The following is a 14,681-nucleotide window of genomic DNA, read 5'->3' on the forward strand; positions in this document are numbered from 1 at the left end:
AAGGACAGGGAGAGATCCTTAAAGTTACCGTTATGGGCAAAACAGACTCAACTTGGGGAAGACTACTTGTTTATTATTAAAACCAAAGCAGGATAATGAGAGAGAACAAGATAACCTCCCCCCACCCCTCCCTCTTCCCAGGCTTAACATTATCTCTACCACCTTCCCCCCCGGAGCGGCACAGAGGGGAAGAGGGAATGGGGGTCGCGGTCAGTTCATCACACAATGTTTTACGCCACTGCTTCATCGTTGGGGGAAGGGCTCCTCGCATTCCTCCCCTGCTCCATTGTGGGGTCCCTCCCACGGGCCACAGTCCTTCGTGAAAACCACTCCAGCGTGGGTCATTTCTTCCACGGGGTGCAGTCCCTCCAGAACAGCTGCCCCAGCCCGCCCTCCACGGGCCACAGCCTCCTTCAGGCCTCCACCTGCTCTGGCGTGGGGTCCTCCATGGTCTGCAGGTGGATCTCTGCCCCTCCGTGGACCTCCATGGGCTGCAGAGGGACAACCTGCTCCACCATGGTCGTCACCACAAGCTGCAGGGGAATCTTGGCTGGGAGTGGCATTACTCCTCCCCCTCCTTCTGAACTGACCTTGGCATCTGCAGTCGTTCCTCTCGCAAGAAATTCTTTACAATCCTCTCAGGATCTCTTCACTTCTCATCTCCTCTCCACTTCTTGCAGCCGGGCTGGGCTGAGTCAGGCCCAGGCGGCTGCCCGGCGGGAGGCCAGAGGGTGAGGCCTGCAGGGCCCACAAGGCTCGCGCCTCCCCTTCTCTGCCCCTGCTTCTGCTTCTTCACATCTTCTTTTCTACTTTTTTTTCCTGTTTTCCTCCTTCTTAAATACTTTATCACAGAAGCGTTATCACAGAACATTCTGCGGCTCGGCCCCGGCCAGCAGCAGGTCCGCCCTAGGCCTGGCCGAGACCAGTGGACAAAGGGGAAACTTCTTACAGAAGCTGCCACCGTAGCCCCCCATCACTAAATAAAACCAGAACACCTGTCTTGGGATGCCTCAAGAACAAGGAGCTCTGGCATAGGTGACAGCATATATGGGAACTGGGTAGCAGGATTATTTTAGATAGGAGATTCCTAGCAAACACTAGAACCGTGTTTAGTGGCCTGTGATTCATTGTTTGCAAACCTCAGAGTGTTGAAAGACAAGAAAACACTTCAATGTAGCAGTGATGATTGTAGCCACTATTTGTATATGCAATACCCAGACGTTCCCTGTGATGCATCAGTTAACATATTGGCCATTTTAATATTCAGGGAGAAAAGGAGGGTTTAAGCTGACATTTTTGGTATGAAATTCTACTTCTCTGAGAACTAGAGTCTTAAAATTTGCAGGGACCTGTTTAATTTAGGCTCCTAGGGGGTGTGTATTTTTTTGGGAGTATTTTTACAAATAAATGCAAAAAATAACAGGTTTGAAATAGTTCATTAGCGTTTTGCATTTGTGGAGAGCCACAGGTTCTTACTGAGAAACCAGCATGACCTCCGAAAGCTTACGGTGCAAAACCCCGAGCCTGCCTCAGAAAATCGAGGGACCTCTGTGGGATGTACATTGAATGATGAAGGTTATTTGTTAATTTAACAAGTTGCTTTTTCTAATATGTGAACATTGATATGCAGCAAAGAAACTAAAAAAGAAGAAAGTGAAACAGACAATTCTTTTTAAGTAAAGGTTTGATTATGTCAAACTATAAAAGCTTGAGAGATCCTTGACAAAGCAGATGCTTTAGAAGGAAAATGCAGATTAGAGAGAAATTGAATACATTGCTACTGTTCCATGATAAATGCACATATTAGTTTCAATAGTATGTAATGATTTTGGAATTTTTATTTCCATTTAGGAAGTAAATTTCAGATATTTAATATCCTGCAATTCTCAGGAATAGATTATATGATTAGTTCAGTCCTAGAAGTAGGAGGCAGGTGGCGGTGTTTGGACATTGTCAGCCAATTCCCGTGTCTGAAGTAGAGTTTCCATCAATATAGAGAGAATTAACGCTGGTGAGAACTGAGGAGTGCCGTCGGGCAGGGACCTGAAGTTGCTCTTAAGAAGCATTTACTCAGGCCCTTTGGAATTGTACTGGTATATATTTGCGTTATTTGGTAGATTGAATTCTACTGTTTACTGATCTTGAATTTAAGCACACTCAAGAACTATGACTACAGCTGCTTGAAGGACAATTACAAAGATTACAACTCTTCTCCGTATTGGCTGATAGTGTTACAAGGAGGTAGAGGGACTTGCAGCTTCAGGGGATTCAGGCTGGCTGTTAGCAAAAACTCCTTCGTGGGAGGGTGGTGTGGCATGGGAACAGGTTGCCCAGAGAGGTGGTGGGCACTTTGTCATCAGAGGTTATGGGGACTTGGCACGACTGCTCTGATGTCACGTGGTGATAGTCTAGCTTCAGGCAAAAGTTTGGACTAGATGACCTCCAGATGCTCTTTCCAACCAACATTTCTGTCACTCTAATAATTTTAATATTACTGCGTAACAAAACCAGTACATAAAATACCCACTGCAGTATGTCTGTAACTGTGTCCCAAGGGACACCAGGTAGAGGTACAAAGGGAGCGGGAGTCCCATCAAATGGGATTAAGTGGATACAGATCTTGTAGATGGTGGAGACAGTGTAAATATGTGACAAAGCAAAATAATTTTTTTTTTTTTTTTACTTATTACAGAGTTTAAGGCAGCAGACAGAGCCTGTACTGGGAGACTGTGGAGACAGTTGTGCTAAAGAAGCAGAACCAGATGGTCACTCGGCCACTGCCTCTCAGAGTGTAGAAGAAATGGCAGGAGGAGGAAGGCAGGAAAGTCCACCTGGTCTTGTTCACCTAGACAGCGGGCAGCTCTCAGACCAAACCCACCAGGAGGAGAAATGCAACAGCAGGAGTTTGGGAGCTTTTAATGATGCACCAAATGACTTGCTGAGCCTGGGGGATGCAAAGAGCCCAGAGTGCTTTCGTCAAAGTGAAAATACAGTGAGGTTGAGTGAAAAGGAAGAGGAGGGGCCAACCTCTGCTGAAGACTCTGGGACTATATCAGATCAGAAAGACTGCACAGTGAGCCTGCATGCAAGTTTAAACGGTGCTGTGAATCTTTCATCCTGTGGAAATACAAATGAGGAAGCTGGAATGACGTCTGCTGGAGTTGGTTTGGATCAAGCCGGCTTGTGCAGTAAAGATAGTCCCCATCAGGAAGCGCAAGCTGCCGAGGAGCGTGCAGCTGACAGTACTGTTACTGTGGTTGAAACTACAGGCGAAGCCCCAGCTTCCTTGGAGGGCGTGGATGTGGCTATGGGCCAAACTGAATGCAGGAACTGTACAGGGACGGCTGAGAGGGCTGCGAGCCGGCAGCAGGTAGAGGACGGGATGGCGGAAGCCAGTGAAAGGAGGACCGCAAACCTAGAAGAGCAATCGCCGGCTAAGGAAGAGTCAGACAGTGCTGCTCAGCCCTTACTCAGTGGTTTTAATGGCACTGAGTGCGCAGATGGGGAGGATGCAAACACGGGAGCGGTACTGGCACATGACAGTACGAATGCAGACGGTGGCAGTGGTGACGTCCCTGTTGATCTTTGCAAGACTGGCGATAACAAAGAGACTGGAGCGGACTTAAGCACTGATGGCGTAAACAGTGGCTTCTTGGAAAGCCACGGCGATGCCCATCTTGCAGCAAGGCAGGATGTCACTGCGAGCGTTGGGGCAGCATTGCTAGCGGTGAATGGGGTGAAGGTTCCTGCATGTGCATCACGAACTGGTCCTGGTTTGGAGATCCCTGGCGGTGGGGAGCAAGAAGAGCAGAATTGCACAGATGGAAAATCCAGCTTGCTCTCACTGGAAGACAGTGTGGAAACTGATGGCCCTGTTGCTAAACCTGAAAACGGTGATGTTGGTGGATCTAATCAAAGCGGTGCAGAACCTGCGTTTTGCCAGGAGAGTGGTAAGATCACTGAACATGTGGCTGAAGCAACGGAGGGCAGTGAAGCCCTTGAAGAGGAGCCAGTAGGAACTGATACCAGCAGCAGCAGAGATGGAGGAAGCGCAGATTTTGCAGATGGGGATCAGGAAGTTGCTAGCTGTCACCCTTCTGCTGATCAAACTGTCGTTAAAGATGAAATGAGCGACAACTTCAAACCACATGCTGCTCAAGAGAGCAAACATGAGGCTACGTTGCTCCCTCCAGAGGATGCGAGCACATGCCTGGCAGAAAAAGAGCCTGAACAAAGCAAAGCAGAGATAGCAGAAAGTGCTCCGGAGCAGGAAGGACTGACTGGTGAGGTGAAATCACACTCTCCCCTACCCAGAGGAGAGGGACCGGCTGTGCGTCAGGAGGGAGATGCTGCAGTGGCACCTCCCGGGCGGGCGACAGCTCTGCAAGGTAATGACCCTGGATTAGTTCCGTGTGCCAAGGGCACAGACTGTGCAGAGGATAATTTAATAGGCACACCCTCTGTAATTCATAATGAAGAATCCAAACAAAACCAGGAAGCGGTGGTGGCGGCGGCAGGCTTGACGGAGCTCGCCCAGCAGCACGGTGGGGAGCATGGCAGGGTAGCTGCCAGAGCCGGCTGGCCTGGGGACCATGCTGGGGACGAGTGCTCTCTGGAGCAGAGCCCCTCGCAGCAGGCTGGGGGAGGCAAAGCTGAGCCTGACCAGGAGGTTTGTGCGAGTGGTAGGGAGCAGATTTTGTCAGAGGAACTTCTTGCCACTCCTAGGAAAGCATCTGCCTCCAGTCAGGGGGATCTTGTGGCAGGCGGCAGCGATGTGGATGCTGGGCTGAAAGGGACGGTCCCCACCGAAGAAGTGTGTGAGACCCAGGCAGTGGGTGCAGGAGAAGGCACCGCGCACAGACCCACATCGGCAGGCGAGTCGCCGGGTGTGGAGAGCGACTTTTGCCTGGATGCAAGGCTGAATCGAGAACATGATGCCAGTCAAACCCAGCAGCGAATCTCCCCGCGCAGCAGCACTCCCGACTTAAAGGATGTTTCAGAAGTGGCAGCCCTGAGTGATACCTGTGAGGGTAAGGAAGCGTTAAGGCTGGTGGCAATGACCCCTGTCGCAGCATATCCGGAAGAGCAGGAGGATATGGAAAGCGTGCTTTCCCGGGCAGCGCTTCAGCCCATCGCAGAAGAGCCCACGTGCGACAGCGACTCCAGCAGCGACACCGTTTGTCCGGTCGGTGAGAGCGATGCTCGTCCCAGTGCAAAAGCAGCTCAGGAGGAGGTCTTGGCTGAGCCCGATGGCAAGCAAAGCCGAGCTGTACCTGAATCGCCCTTCTTGCCGTGTCCATGCCATTTAGATGCTGTTGAGTCACTGGAAAACATGACAGTAAAGAGTTTGGTTTCGGCAGATGATGGCTCCTCTCTGGATAAAGTTCCGAAAATGGTAAAAAGTTTTGATGCAGTGGTTTTTGTAGCAGAGACACCTTGTTCCCCTGAATTACCAGCCACAGAAAAAGCAGGGCTTGAGCCCCAGGCTGCGGTGGATGTGGGAGCCAACCTTAATGGAGAAATGGATTTAAGTTCCTCGACAAAGAAGAGGAACATCAAGCCGGCAGTGCAACAAGCTGAGCCTGTTACAGGTAGGAAAAATCAGTTGATTTCCTACTTTCTAGTTTTTTCTCTGTAGGCGTGCTTCTAATGTCTGATCAGCAAAGGAAAGGAAGTAGTAGCAGGAGGCCTGCCTTGCAGAGGAAGTGTAGGCATTTTGAGTTTTTCTTCTGAGAAAAAAGAAATATGAACTTACATATTCAGTTCAGATGCATGTTGCTTGGCTGACACTGGAAGTAAGGAGAGGACATAATCTCCTATGAATTTGTGTAGAAGAATTTCTAGCGTGTGAATCCTCCCTGGAAAAGGAATGAATGGGAGGGAGCTATTTGGATTACTGTATCTTCAAGTTATATGCTTTCCTGTGGACATGAGGGTTTATTTGCTTAATGCTGTTCCTTTGTTTCTCCCCTTTGTTTTTGCTAATGTGGAGTCAGAGGGTACAAGGGGGCTCTCTTGCATTTTGTTTGCTTGGCTACTTGAAACAGCTGCCAGTGTCCCTCTGAACTGTGCAAAGCCACTTCCTAATTGGCGGTATTAGGTCATTTTAAAAAGCCAGCGAGCCCTACCCCCACCGTCTTTTCCAGGCTGCAAAGCCTTTTTGTCGGCAGAGCAGCCGGTGGTGTTTTCCAGTGCGTTTAAGCAGTACTGAAACTCAGATGATGAGTTTTCCTTGCTGCTGTTGGCTGGGAAGCGGGGCTGGCATTCCCCGCGGATGAGTGGTGATTGGGGAGAGCGGTGGGACTTGGGGGACAGCGTAGACGTCTGGTGCCCATGCAACAGGAGCTAATAGAAGACATCACCAGGTAACTCCAAAAAGGGAAATAAAGGGATAAATTGAATGAAAGAGAAATGACTTTGTTGCTCCAGCCTGGTATTAAATCCTAGGTGAATTTGCTTGTGAAGCATGGAGCTAATCTGATCTTTATATTCCACCTGTTGAGGCAGCTGTTAAAAGGAAGCAGCTGAACTTTTTCAGTTGCCATTTTTTTTATTTGCTATGAGAAGATGATACAGTGCCTCTTGCTTTCCCAGCACCAAATAAACAAACAAACAAAACATTTAAAAGATTAAAAAAAAAATCTGCTGTGATATAAATCATGAAGTTGTAAAGCTGTAAACCTGTTTCACTGCTTTAATGCTGGGAGCTGTTTCTTCAGTCTAAATGCAGAATGGGGTGATGGCAGAGGATTTGTTCTGAAACGTGACAGCAGAACTGGGAGCAGGGGAAAGGATTGAACTGGGAGAGGGGATGGGCAGTAGTAGGTCCAGCAAGTTCTTTTTTCATTGACTTTAGGAATTTTAGAAAGTTTATGTTTTGAGAGATAACCAGTAAACAATAGTCAGGAGATCGTTAGTAGATAAGCAGGAAGATGTAAAAGTGGATTAGAAAGCTGTTTTCAGAAAGAACCCATTTTAGTGCTGCAGCGGATTGACAGTTCAATGGGATGGGAGTGGCTGTAAGTCAATACCTGGCAGGGCTCCTTCCTCCTGGGACCCTCCCGCTCTGCCGGCTCTGTCCCTACAGTCCAGGTCTTTATCTCTGCTTGGATTCTTGCAGGCATGACGTTATCTAGACAAGGCTTTAAAAAAAGGGACTAAACAGTCCAGTCAGTGACTGAAGTAGGAAAGTAGTATTAAGGCATCATTCTGCATTAGGATATGGATTGCGGGGGGGGGAGAGATCATCTTGTTGATGATTTAAAATATATAAGGATTTAGGACTGAAAGGTCTTGGAATACAATTGTCTGACTTCTCTGTAAGGAAGAATTGTTTATTTGCAGTGGGACACTGCAGAAAACAAAATTTCAGCTGGACTATCTGCTCTTGAAGAACTTTAGGATTGCTTTGAGGCAAAATGTTAAGGAAGCCCAAATAAAATATAAGCTTAAAGCAGAGACAAGCGACTGCTATGAATCCAGGCTCTCTGTCTGAAATATTTCTGAAATTCGCCTCCGGTAAAGCAGTGCCTAGATCTCTGATATGGCAGTAATTATAGAGAACAGATTTATTGTCTATTATGTTGCTGTGTACATTCTTCATGTCTGTTTAGGCTTTGGGTAGCGTGTTTTATGTATTAGTTCAGTGGCAGTTCAATTCTTTGCATCACTGCTGCTTTGCTGTGTCAGTGCCGGGGAGTTTTCCCTGCAGCCTGGGTTTGTACAGAGTATTTTGTAGTCATGCAGGAGTCGTCAGTGCTCGGAATGAATCAGACCTTTTTTGATAGACTACAGTAAGCCTTCCCAAAGGAAGTGTAGGTCTCCAAAACACATGTGTCAGAGGATTTTATTGTCATGCTAATTTATCAGAGGTGTAACCAGCTGATAGTTGCTGTTGCCTTTACTCCAAATCATTGATATCTTCAATTTTTTTTATTTATATTGCGAAATTTCTCCCAAATATATACCTGTTTATCTCATTGCCTCTACTTAGTTTCAGTCTGTCCCCAAAACAGACTTCAAAGGGCTAATTGCCTTATCCAGACAAATATCCAGTGACTGGTCACAACACTGAAGGAAGGCGATGAAGCTAGAAGATCCTCCTTTCATAAGGCAGCTGCTCATGCTGTTAGCTTTAGACTCAGAAAGGCATTGCAGCTGAGTAATGGTTCTGCAAGCACATTATTTGCAGGTCAGGCAGCTAGATGCTACTCATTAAAAAAGCAAGCAGTTAGGATACGAAATCATACCACAGTAGGCAGGCTGGGTGGGAGGAGAGGAAATGGCATGTGTCTGTGCTGACAAAACACCTCCAAGTAGATGCACCTTCCTGGCAGAAAGCGACTCCAGCAAGGTCAGGTTGTATGGTTGGGGTTTGGCATCTTACATTAATCAGTACTGTAACTGCTGCTCCCTAGCTCTTCTCCTGGGAGAGCTGTACCTACTGTGTCTCCTGTGGATCTCAGCATTTAAAGAAAACTTCCATTGCCAGATAAAAGAATATCACCTTATTTTGAATTTTACCAGTCTTCACTCTCATCAATGGGATTTTCCCTGTGGAAAAGCACTGCAGTTTCCTTCCTGTGTTAAAGTAGCAGGACGAACCAATAACAAATGTCACTAAGGATACCACACGAGTGATGAGGTGCTCTGTGCCCCAGAGACCTCTGTGACAGCATTATAGTGCTTTTTGTTTGGGATATGTTTTTTGATAGACGTTTTGGAAGAAGTGGTAGAGTGCAAAATATTGTTCCCTTGAATTTCACCCTGAGGGCACATGGCTTGGTCCTCCAGTTCTTACCCAGCACGGAATATCACTACGCTGCTTGCTTCTCCCAGCCTCAGTGCACCAGAGGATTCTTCCTCCTGTGTTCTGTCTTTTGACCAAGATATCAGCCATCGTGGCATTGCTGTGACCCTGAGCAGATCTCATTGAGAACATGATCTCTGCTTTGCCAACAAATGGGACTCACAGAAATTTATAGCATTCCCTCTCATTTCTGAGAGTCTGCCCACAAACTCATCTAATCGAGCCAAAATCATGCCAGTTTGACTTAGTGATGTTGGATTAGTTTATCAATAGAACATTGCAAAACCAGATGGTGCCAGAATCAAGGGTAGACTTTAATGCCAGTGGAAAACCATTGGTGGCAGTTGTTACAGCCATTTCCCTGTGAAGATGAGAGGCTGCTCTTGCTAAATCTCTGAATGGGTAAACTCGCTACAAATGTACATCGCCCTTAAGAAGGCGTTGTCCTCCATCCAGTGTTTACTTTTAGTAGAAATGAGAGAGGGAGCAGGATTAGAGGAGAGGTTTAGCCCTAACACTGCCACTCTCCAGCTGGGTGGCTTGAGTCAAATCACTTCACTTCTCTGAAAGTATCCTGTGTGTTGTGAGAGTCATTAGCTGAGGTTTGCAAGAGTGCTAGGACATGGACTTTATGCCAGGGAAAGGCAGATAGAAGGAAACCCCTGGGGAATGGTGACTAATGAAAGCTTTGCTGGGCAGAGAGAGCAGCTGGGACATGTTTGTACCACTGTGATGGTGACACCATCATGGGAGCGGGAGGAAGGGAAAAAATCAGCTGGGACTTTCTAAACTGTGTAAAGGGTTTCCCTTCCTAGTCCAGAGACCACATGGTCATCCTTAAGGCAGTGCAGGTGGGCTGAATTTTTGAAGCTTGTGATTTTTTTTTTTTCGGTGCTTAAAATACCAGTTGAGAAGGCAAGGCTGGCTTTTTGCGTTATGGTCAGCTTATGGTAAGAAGAAAAAACAGCAAAATTTTTGGTTCTTTCACTAGATGAACAGAAGCCAAGAAAACACACAGGCAAGCACATGCAGATGGGCTCAGCCTCACTTAGAGCTTTTCAGGAGTTTTACCCCGTGCTTGCTGCTGTTTCATAGTTTCCTTCAGTCCCAGACATGATAGTTGTTAAAACTAGTAACAAACAAGCAGCAAAGTCAGGAATGAAACCAGATGGTAAAGTCAAATGGACTTGTTGAAGGGGTTTTGGAGTTGTTTTTTTTCTTTTTTTTCTTTTTTTTTTTTTTTTCCTTGAGATGAGTTTGAATAAACAGAAAAATAGCAGCAGTGCTGAAAGAAGTTTGCTTTTAAATTGCCTGTGTGAACCCTCTGTTTTCACAGGGACGTTGGAAATGAAAACTGAAGACGAGGTGGATTTTCTGAAAGATGACGAAGAGAGCACAGCCTGCGAGGAAGCGGTGAGTGTCACTTACGCGTTGTCACCTTTCTTTTTCTGTGCTTTTTAAAGAAACACCACCACGGCTGCGACCGGCCGCCTAACCTGCTGGTTTCCTTTCTGTAGCCTTTGGAAAGCTGAACGAGGTCCATGACGTTGTTTTAGCCTTTTAAATATAGTATGGGCTTTTTTAGACCTTGAGTTTTTCAACCACTGGATTAAGCCACATTTATGTTGTCTCAGTCGGTGACAAAGAGATTGACACAAAAGGTTTCTCATGAGGCAGAGCTGTACCAAGATTTCTATATAGTTTGATAAAAGTGATGTCCCGTAATGTGCTTGGGGTTGGTGGTGCTGCTTGGTGCAGCACCTTCGAGGTCCCTGCACCGTGGCTGCTGCCTGCGTGGTCCTGGCGAGCCGCTCCATCCCTTCTCGTGCTTTGTCCTTCCAGAGGAGAGCGTGGCTGCGGTCGGTGTTGGTACGTTCATGTACTCCAAGGTCTGAAGGCATTGCTGGCTCAGAGAGTTAGTGCCTTTGCTGGAAAAAAAAAATGAATAATGGGAAAATGTACAGGGATAAATGTGGGAGAAACCCTGTGTTCTCATGTTGGTGAAACAATATAAAAATGTCGTGCTAGGGATCAGAAATCAGTTAGTATTGTTTTCTGTTACTTGTGCTTTGCCACATTTAAGAACTGTCTGTGATAAAAAAATAAAGTGAGTATTGGGCTTGACAGAAATGTAATTTTGGTTTAAAACACCCCTACTACATATTCTGCTTTGTCAGAAGCTAGGTTTTTTGCTCTTACCTTTCCTAGCTGGATTTGCATTGGCTCCTATGTTTTGTATATAGTTTCATACTCCTGAAAAAGAAAGTGTTTTGTAAGCGGTAAATTGCTCGCAGCCGGTGTTGGTGCACGTTGCTGTCGAGCAGCCGTGCGTGTGTATTAGTGTACCACTACGAAGCTGTTAAAAGAGAAAATATTGTGGGGATGAGTTCACGCTGCAGGGTGGAGCACCAAAAAATTTGCTCATCCCACTGTAAAGCTCTTTAGGCAGCGGAACAGTCTTGCCAAAGCCTGTAATAAAATCAGGTTTATTTTGTTTTTGACAAGCTAAGGCTTAATTTCTGTAGCTGTTTGCTCGGTGAGTTAGCCAGAGACGAGAGCGAGTAACTTTCAAGCTAAAATTTGTGCTATCTGATAAGTAAGTCTTTCATTACTGGAATATGTGAGTGTAAAGATGCTGAAGATTTTTTTTTACCAACCATTTATTAAAGGTAATTTTCATGACTCATACTTTAGTATCTGGTAGTAAAGTAAGATATCTGGTAATGAAGTAAGATACATTAAGAAAACACAACTTAGAGCGCTGCCTTTTCCTTTCAAACAGGGGAAAAAAGAAAAGAAACAATTTGACTTCCATTTTGCGTGTTCTAAAGGCATTTTGATTTTTTCTGTATATGTACTTTCTTCTTTTCTTTCTCTCCCCCCTCAGTCTGTCAAACACCTCTTTAGAAATCTGGCTTTTGTGGTGCGGGAATGGGAGTGCCAGGGGAATGGAAAGTTTGCTGCAGGACTGACAGGGTTTCCTGTTGCTAAGTTCAACAGAAACAAAATAACAACTGCGCTATATTAAGGTCATTTAAAAAAAAAAAGTCACTGGAAGACTTATAAATAGAGCTTAATTCACACGTGTAGGTTGGGTAGGGAGCTGGCCGTTGAAAGCCGTCGCAAAGCATGCATCTCCTGCTTCATCCTGGCTCTGCTTTATTTAGCACTGACTCTTTTTGTAGCCAGAAGTCTTTCAAATGCTCGTTGCCCTCTCATTACAGAGCCATTTTGTGGTTAGTAAAAGTGATTTTCTTAACTTATTGCAAATAGAAATGTTGTTGCTTGCACCTCGGCAGGAGCTGCAGGTATTCAGCAGTCTCACCAGTCCTGTTAGCAGTTTTGGACCTTGGACCTGCATTAACTCTCATTTTATGGGTGAGAATTTTGCACAATGTTATTTATAAATATGGAATGTAGAAGGCTGTTTATACGCACAGACTGTTAAAACAACATAATGTTTTGGAGTCTAAAAAGTGCAACTTCTTGTAAAGTGGAATTAGGCTGAATAACAGTAAACTTGAGCACACTGGAAAGAGAAGGGGGAAGATTCCTTCTTGTGAGTTGGTTTCTGAAGGCGGAGATTTATCCAAGTTTGTGATGGCAAGAAGTGTACTCCATGTAACGTTGCACATGCATGTATACGTTGCACATGCTTTCCCCGTAACTGTTTCAGAAGACACTGCCTTGAGAGAGGCTCTCGTGTGTGTCATGGAAAAGCTGCAGCTGAAAAATATTTAGGAAAATAATGGTTTGTAGGCTTATAAGCACTGAAAAGAAAATAATGGAAAAATAGTTTTTCCAATTTAAATGTGTTTTTAAAGTGTCTGTTTCTTAAATCTCCAGAATGTTTTCTCAGAGGTTGTATTTGTTCAGCTATAGAAATTCTGTAACCAGAATTTCCCAAGCTCCTTTCATGTTGGGCGGCGGGTGCTCATCCTGCCAGAAACTCCCCTGGTCCTTTTCTTCCTGCTTTGTTTGGGGATCCTGAGTAGAGCTGGGGCAATAACCTGATGTGATCTATTAAAATCAGACTTAAGCATTTTCAAAATTGAATAGCCTTAGATTCTTAACTCTGATGAGAAATCTTGTTTGGCTTTTGGACTCTACCCTGATATGCTTCTCTTCTTGTGTTGATCCCAGAAATTGGTTATGATTCATTATTTGCCGAATCTTTGTCTTCATGTGGCAGGATGGGTAAGGTTGCACTGCTGGGTTCATCCGATGGCTTCAGTTGTCTAAGTCTGTGACTGACAAATCATAGCTGGCTGACCCCAGAAACAGAGGTCACTGGGAAATAGCCTTCTTGTATTTATTAATTTCATTAGTTAGTTCCTATCAAATTTAATGCATCCTACCGTTACCACATTAGTTAGTTTTAAATTAATGCCTGTATTTTCAGAAGTTGCCGCCTGCCAGATAAACATGGCATTTCTAAGTATCTTCACAGAGAATGAAACTTGAAAAATATTTACATTTTCATCTCTCCACTGATCCAAGTAGTGCAGTAACTTGTGATGTATCAGCAAGGTCACTTTCTGGAGGAAAACTTGCAATATTTTTCGGTCATTATTTGGAAGACAGAAGTATGTTCATAACACTCTCAGATGACATCAGGTTGGGAGGGGTTGCAGGCACTTGGGAGGACAGGGTCAGGGTTCAGAGTGACCTTAAGAAATTGGAGAGTGCATCCAGATGAGAGAGAAAAGCAGCCACAGAGTGCTTCATTTGCAAAGAAGAAAGCAAAATGCACATTTACTGGTTCAGGTTAAAGCTGGAGAGGGGTGGGTAGAAAAAGACTGAGTATTTTTAGTGGACCAGAATGAATCATCAGTGAGAGGCTATTGCAAAAGAGACAAATCTTGTTTTGAGTTATATTGAAGGAGTGTCCCCTGTAAGGTGCAGGAGGTGACTTACTCATGCGTGGCACTGTGGAGACATCATCAGTGTCATCAAATCTGGTTTGAGGAGGACACAAGTATACTGGAAAGTATCCAGAAGGAAACAACAAGATCAGATTAAGAAACATGAGAAGAGGTTGAAAGAATTAAATTTATTCAGTGCAACAAAAAGAAAACTATTGTGCAATATAGCGGTCTGCCAACATGTAATAGAGGTTATTTAAGTCCTAGATTTCCATGGCAGCTTAATTTACTGATTTGTTAATTTGCCAGGATGATTTAGGCTGGATATTGAGAAAACATCCTGTTATCATCATGAAACTGTCACAAGACCACCTAGGGAGTCTAGGCAACCTCCTTCCCTGGGAGTTGTTACAGATAAGATGGATGATGCTCTGTCAGGGCAGAGCCACAGGTCTGTTGTTGCCCATTTCTTTTGGTTTGTGCTTTGCTGAACAGGGGGGAGAGGAGGGAGCAGCTTGGCCAGAGTCTGGCAGGGTGTGTGGAGGAAGGGGACGGGGATGGCGGGGTCCGTAGGAGACAGAGGGGATGGTCTGGACTCAGTGGAAGAAGGCTTGTGGGAGAGAGGAAAGACCCACACAGCAGTGAGGTAAGTGTTGGGATGGTCAGTAGGTATGAAGGATCCAGAGATTTGTCGTCCCCACCAAACTATAGTCTTCCATGTTTCTCTTCACTGGAGTCAGCAGATAAATGGAGAAAATAACGGCCAAGGTGTACAGTGTCACTCTCTCTAGTGACTGCTCCTTAGGAGGAGAGCCTGGTGCTGGTTGTTGGTCAAGTCAAGTAGTTTAGAGATGCTTCCTGGCTCAAAACTGCTGAACCTTGTTGGTGACCCAAGGAAAGGGGTCATTATCGTTCTCCAGGCTCCAGTTTATTGCCTTAGGAAGTAACTTGTTTAACGAACTGCTTACCTTGAGGACATGCCAAAATTCAGGTTGCCTGTGAGCACT

The 14,681-nt window shown here is 45.5% G+C and overlaps 1 protein-coding gene across 1 annotated transcript in view; it reads left to right on the forward strand.

Annotated features, from left to right (window-relative positions):
* The window catches only part of AKAP13 (A-kinase anchoring protein 13), a 197,389-nt gene that overhangs the window by 91,590 nt on the left and 91,118 nt on the right, over positions 1–14,681 (forward strand). Inside the window, exons 8-9 of the mRNA XM_086756870.1 lie at positions 2,693–5,591; positions 10,146–10,222. Coding sequence (XP_086612996.1) covers positions 2,693–5,591; positions 10,146–10,222 — 2,976 coding nt within the window. The remainder of the gene's footprint in view (positions 1–2,692; positions 5,592–10,145; positions 10,223–14,681) is intronic.

This window comes from Chlamydotis macqueenii, chromosome 12 (genome assembly GCF_036417535.1).
Source record: "Chlamydotis macqueenii isolate bChlMac1 chromosome 12, bChlMac1.mat, whole genome shotgun sequence".
Lineage (NCBI taxonomy): Eukaryota > Metazoa > Chordata > Aves > Otidiformes > Otididae > Chlamydotis > Chlamydotis macqueenii.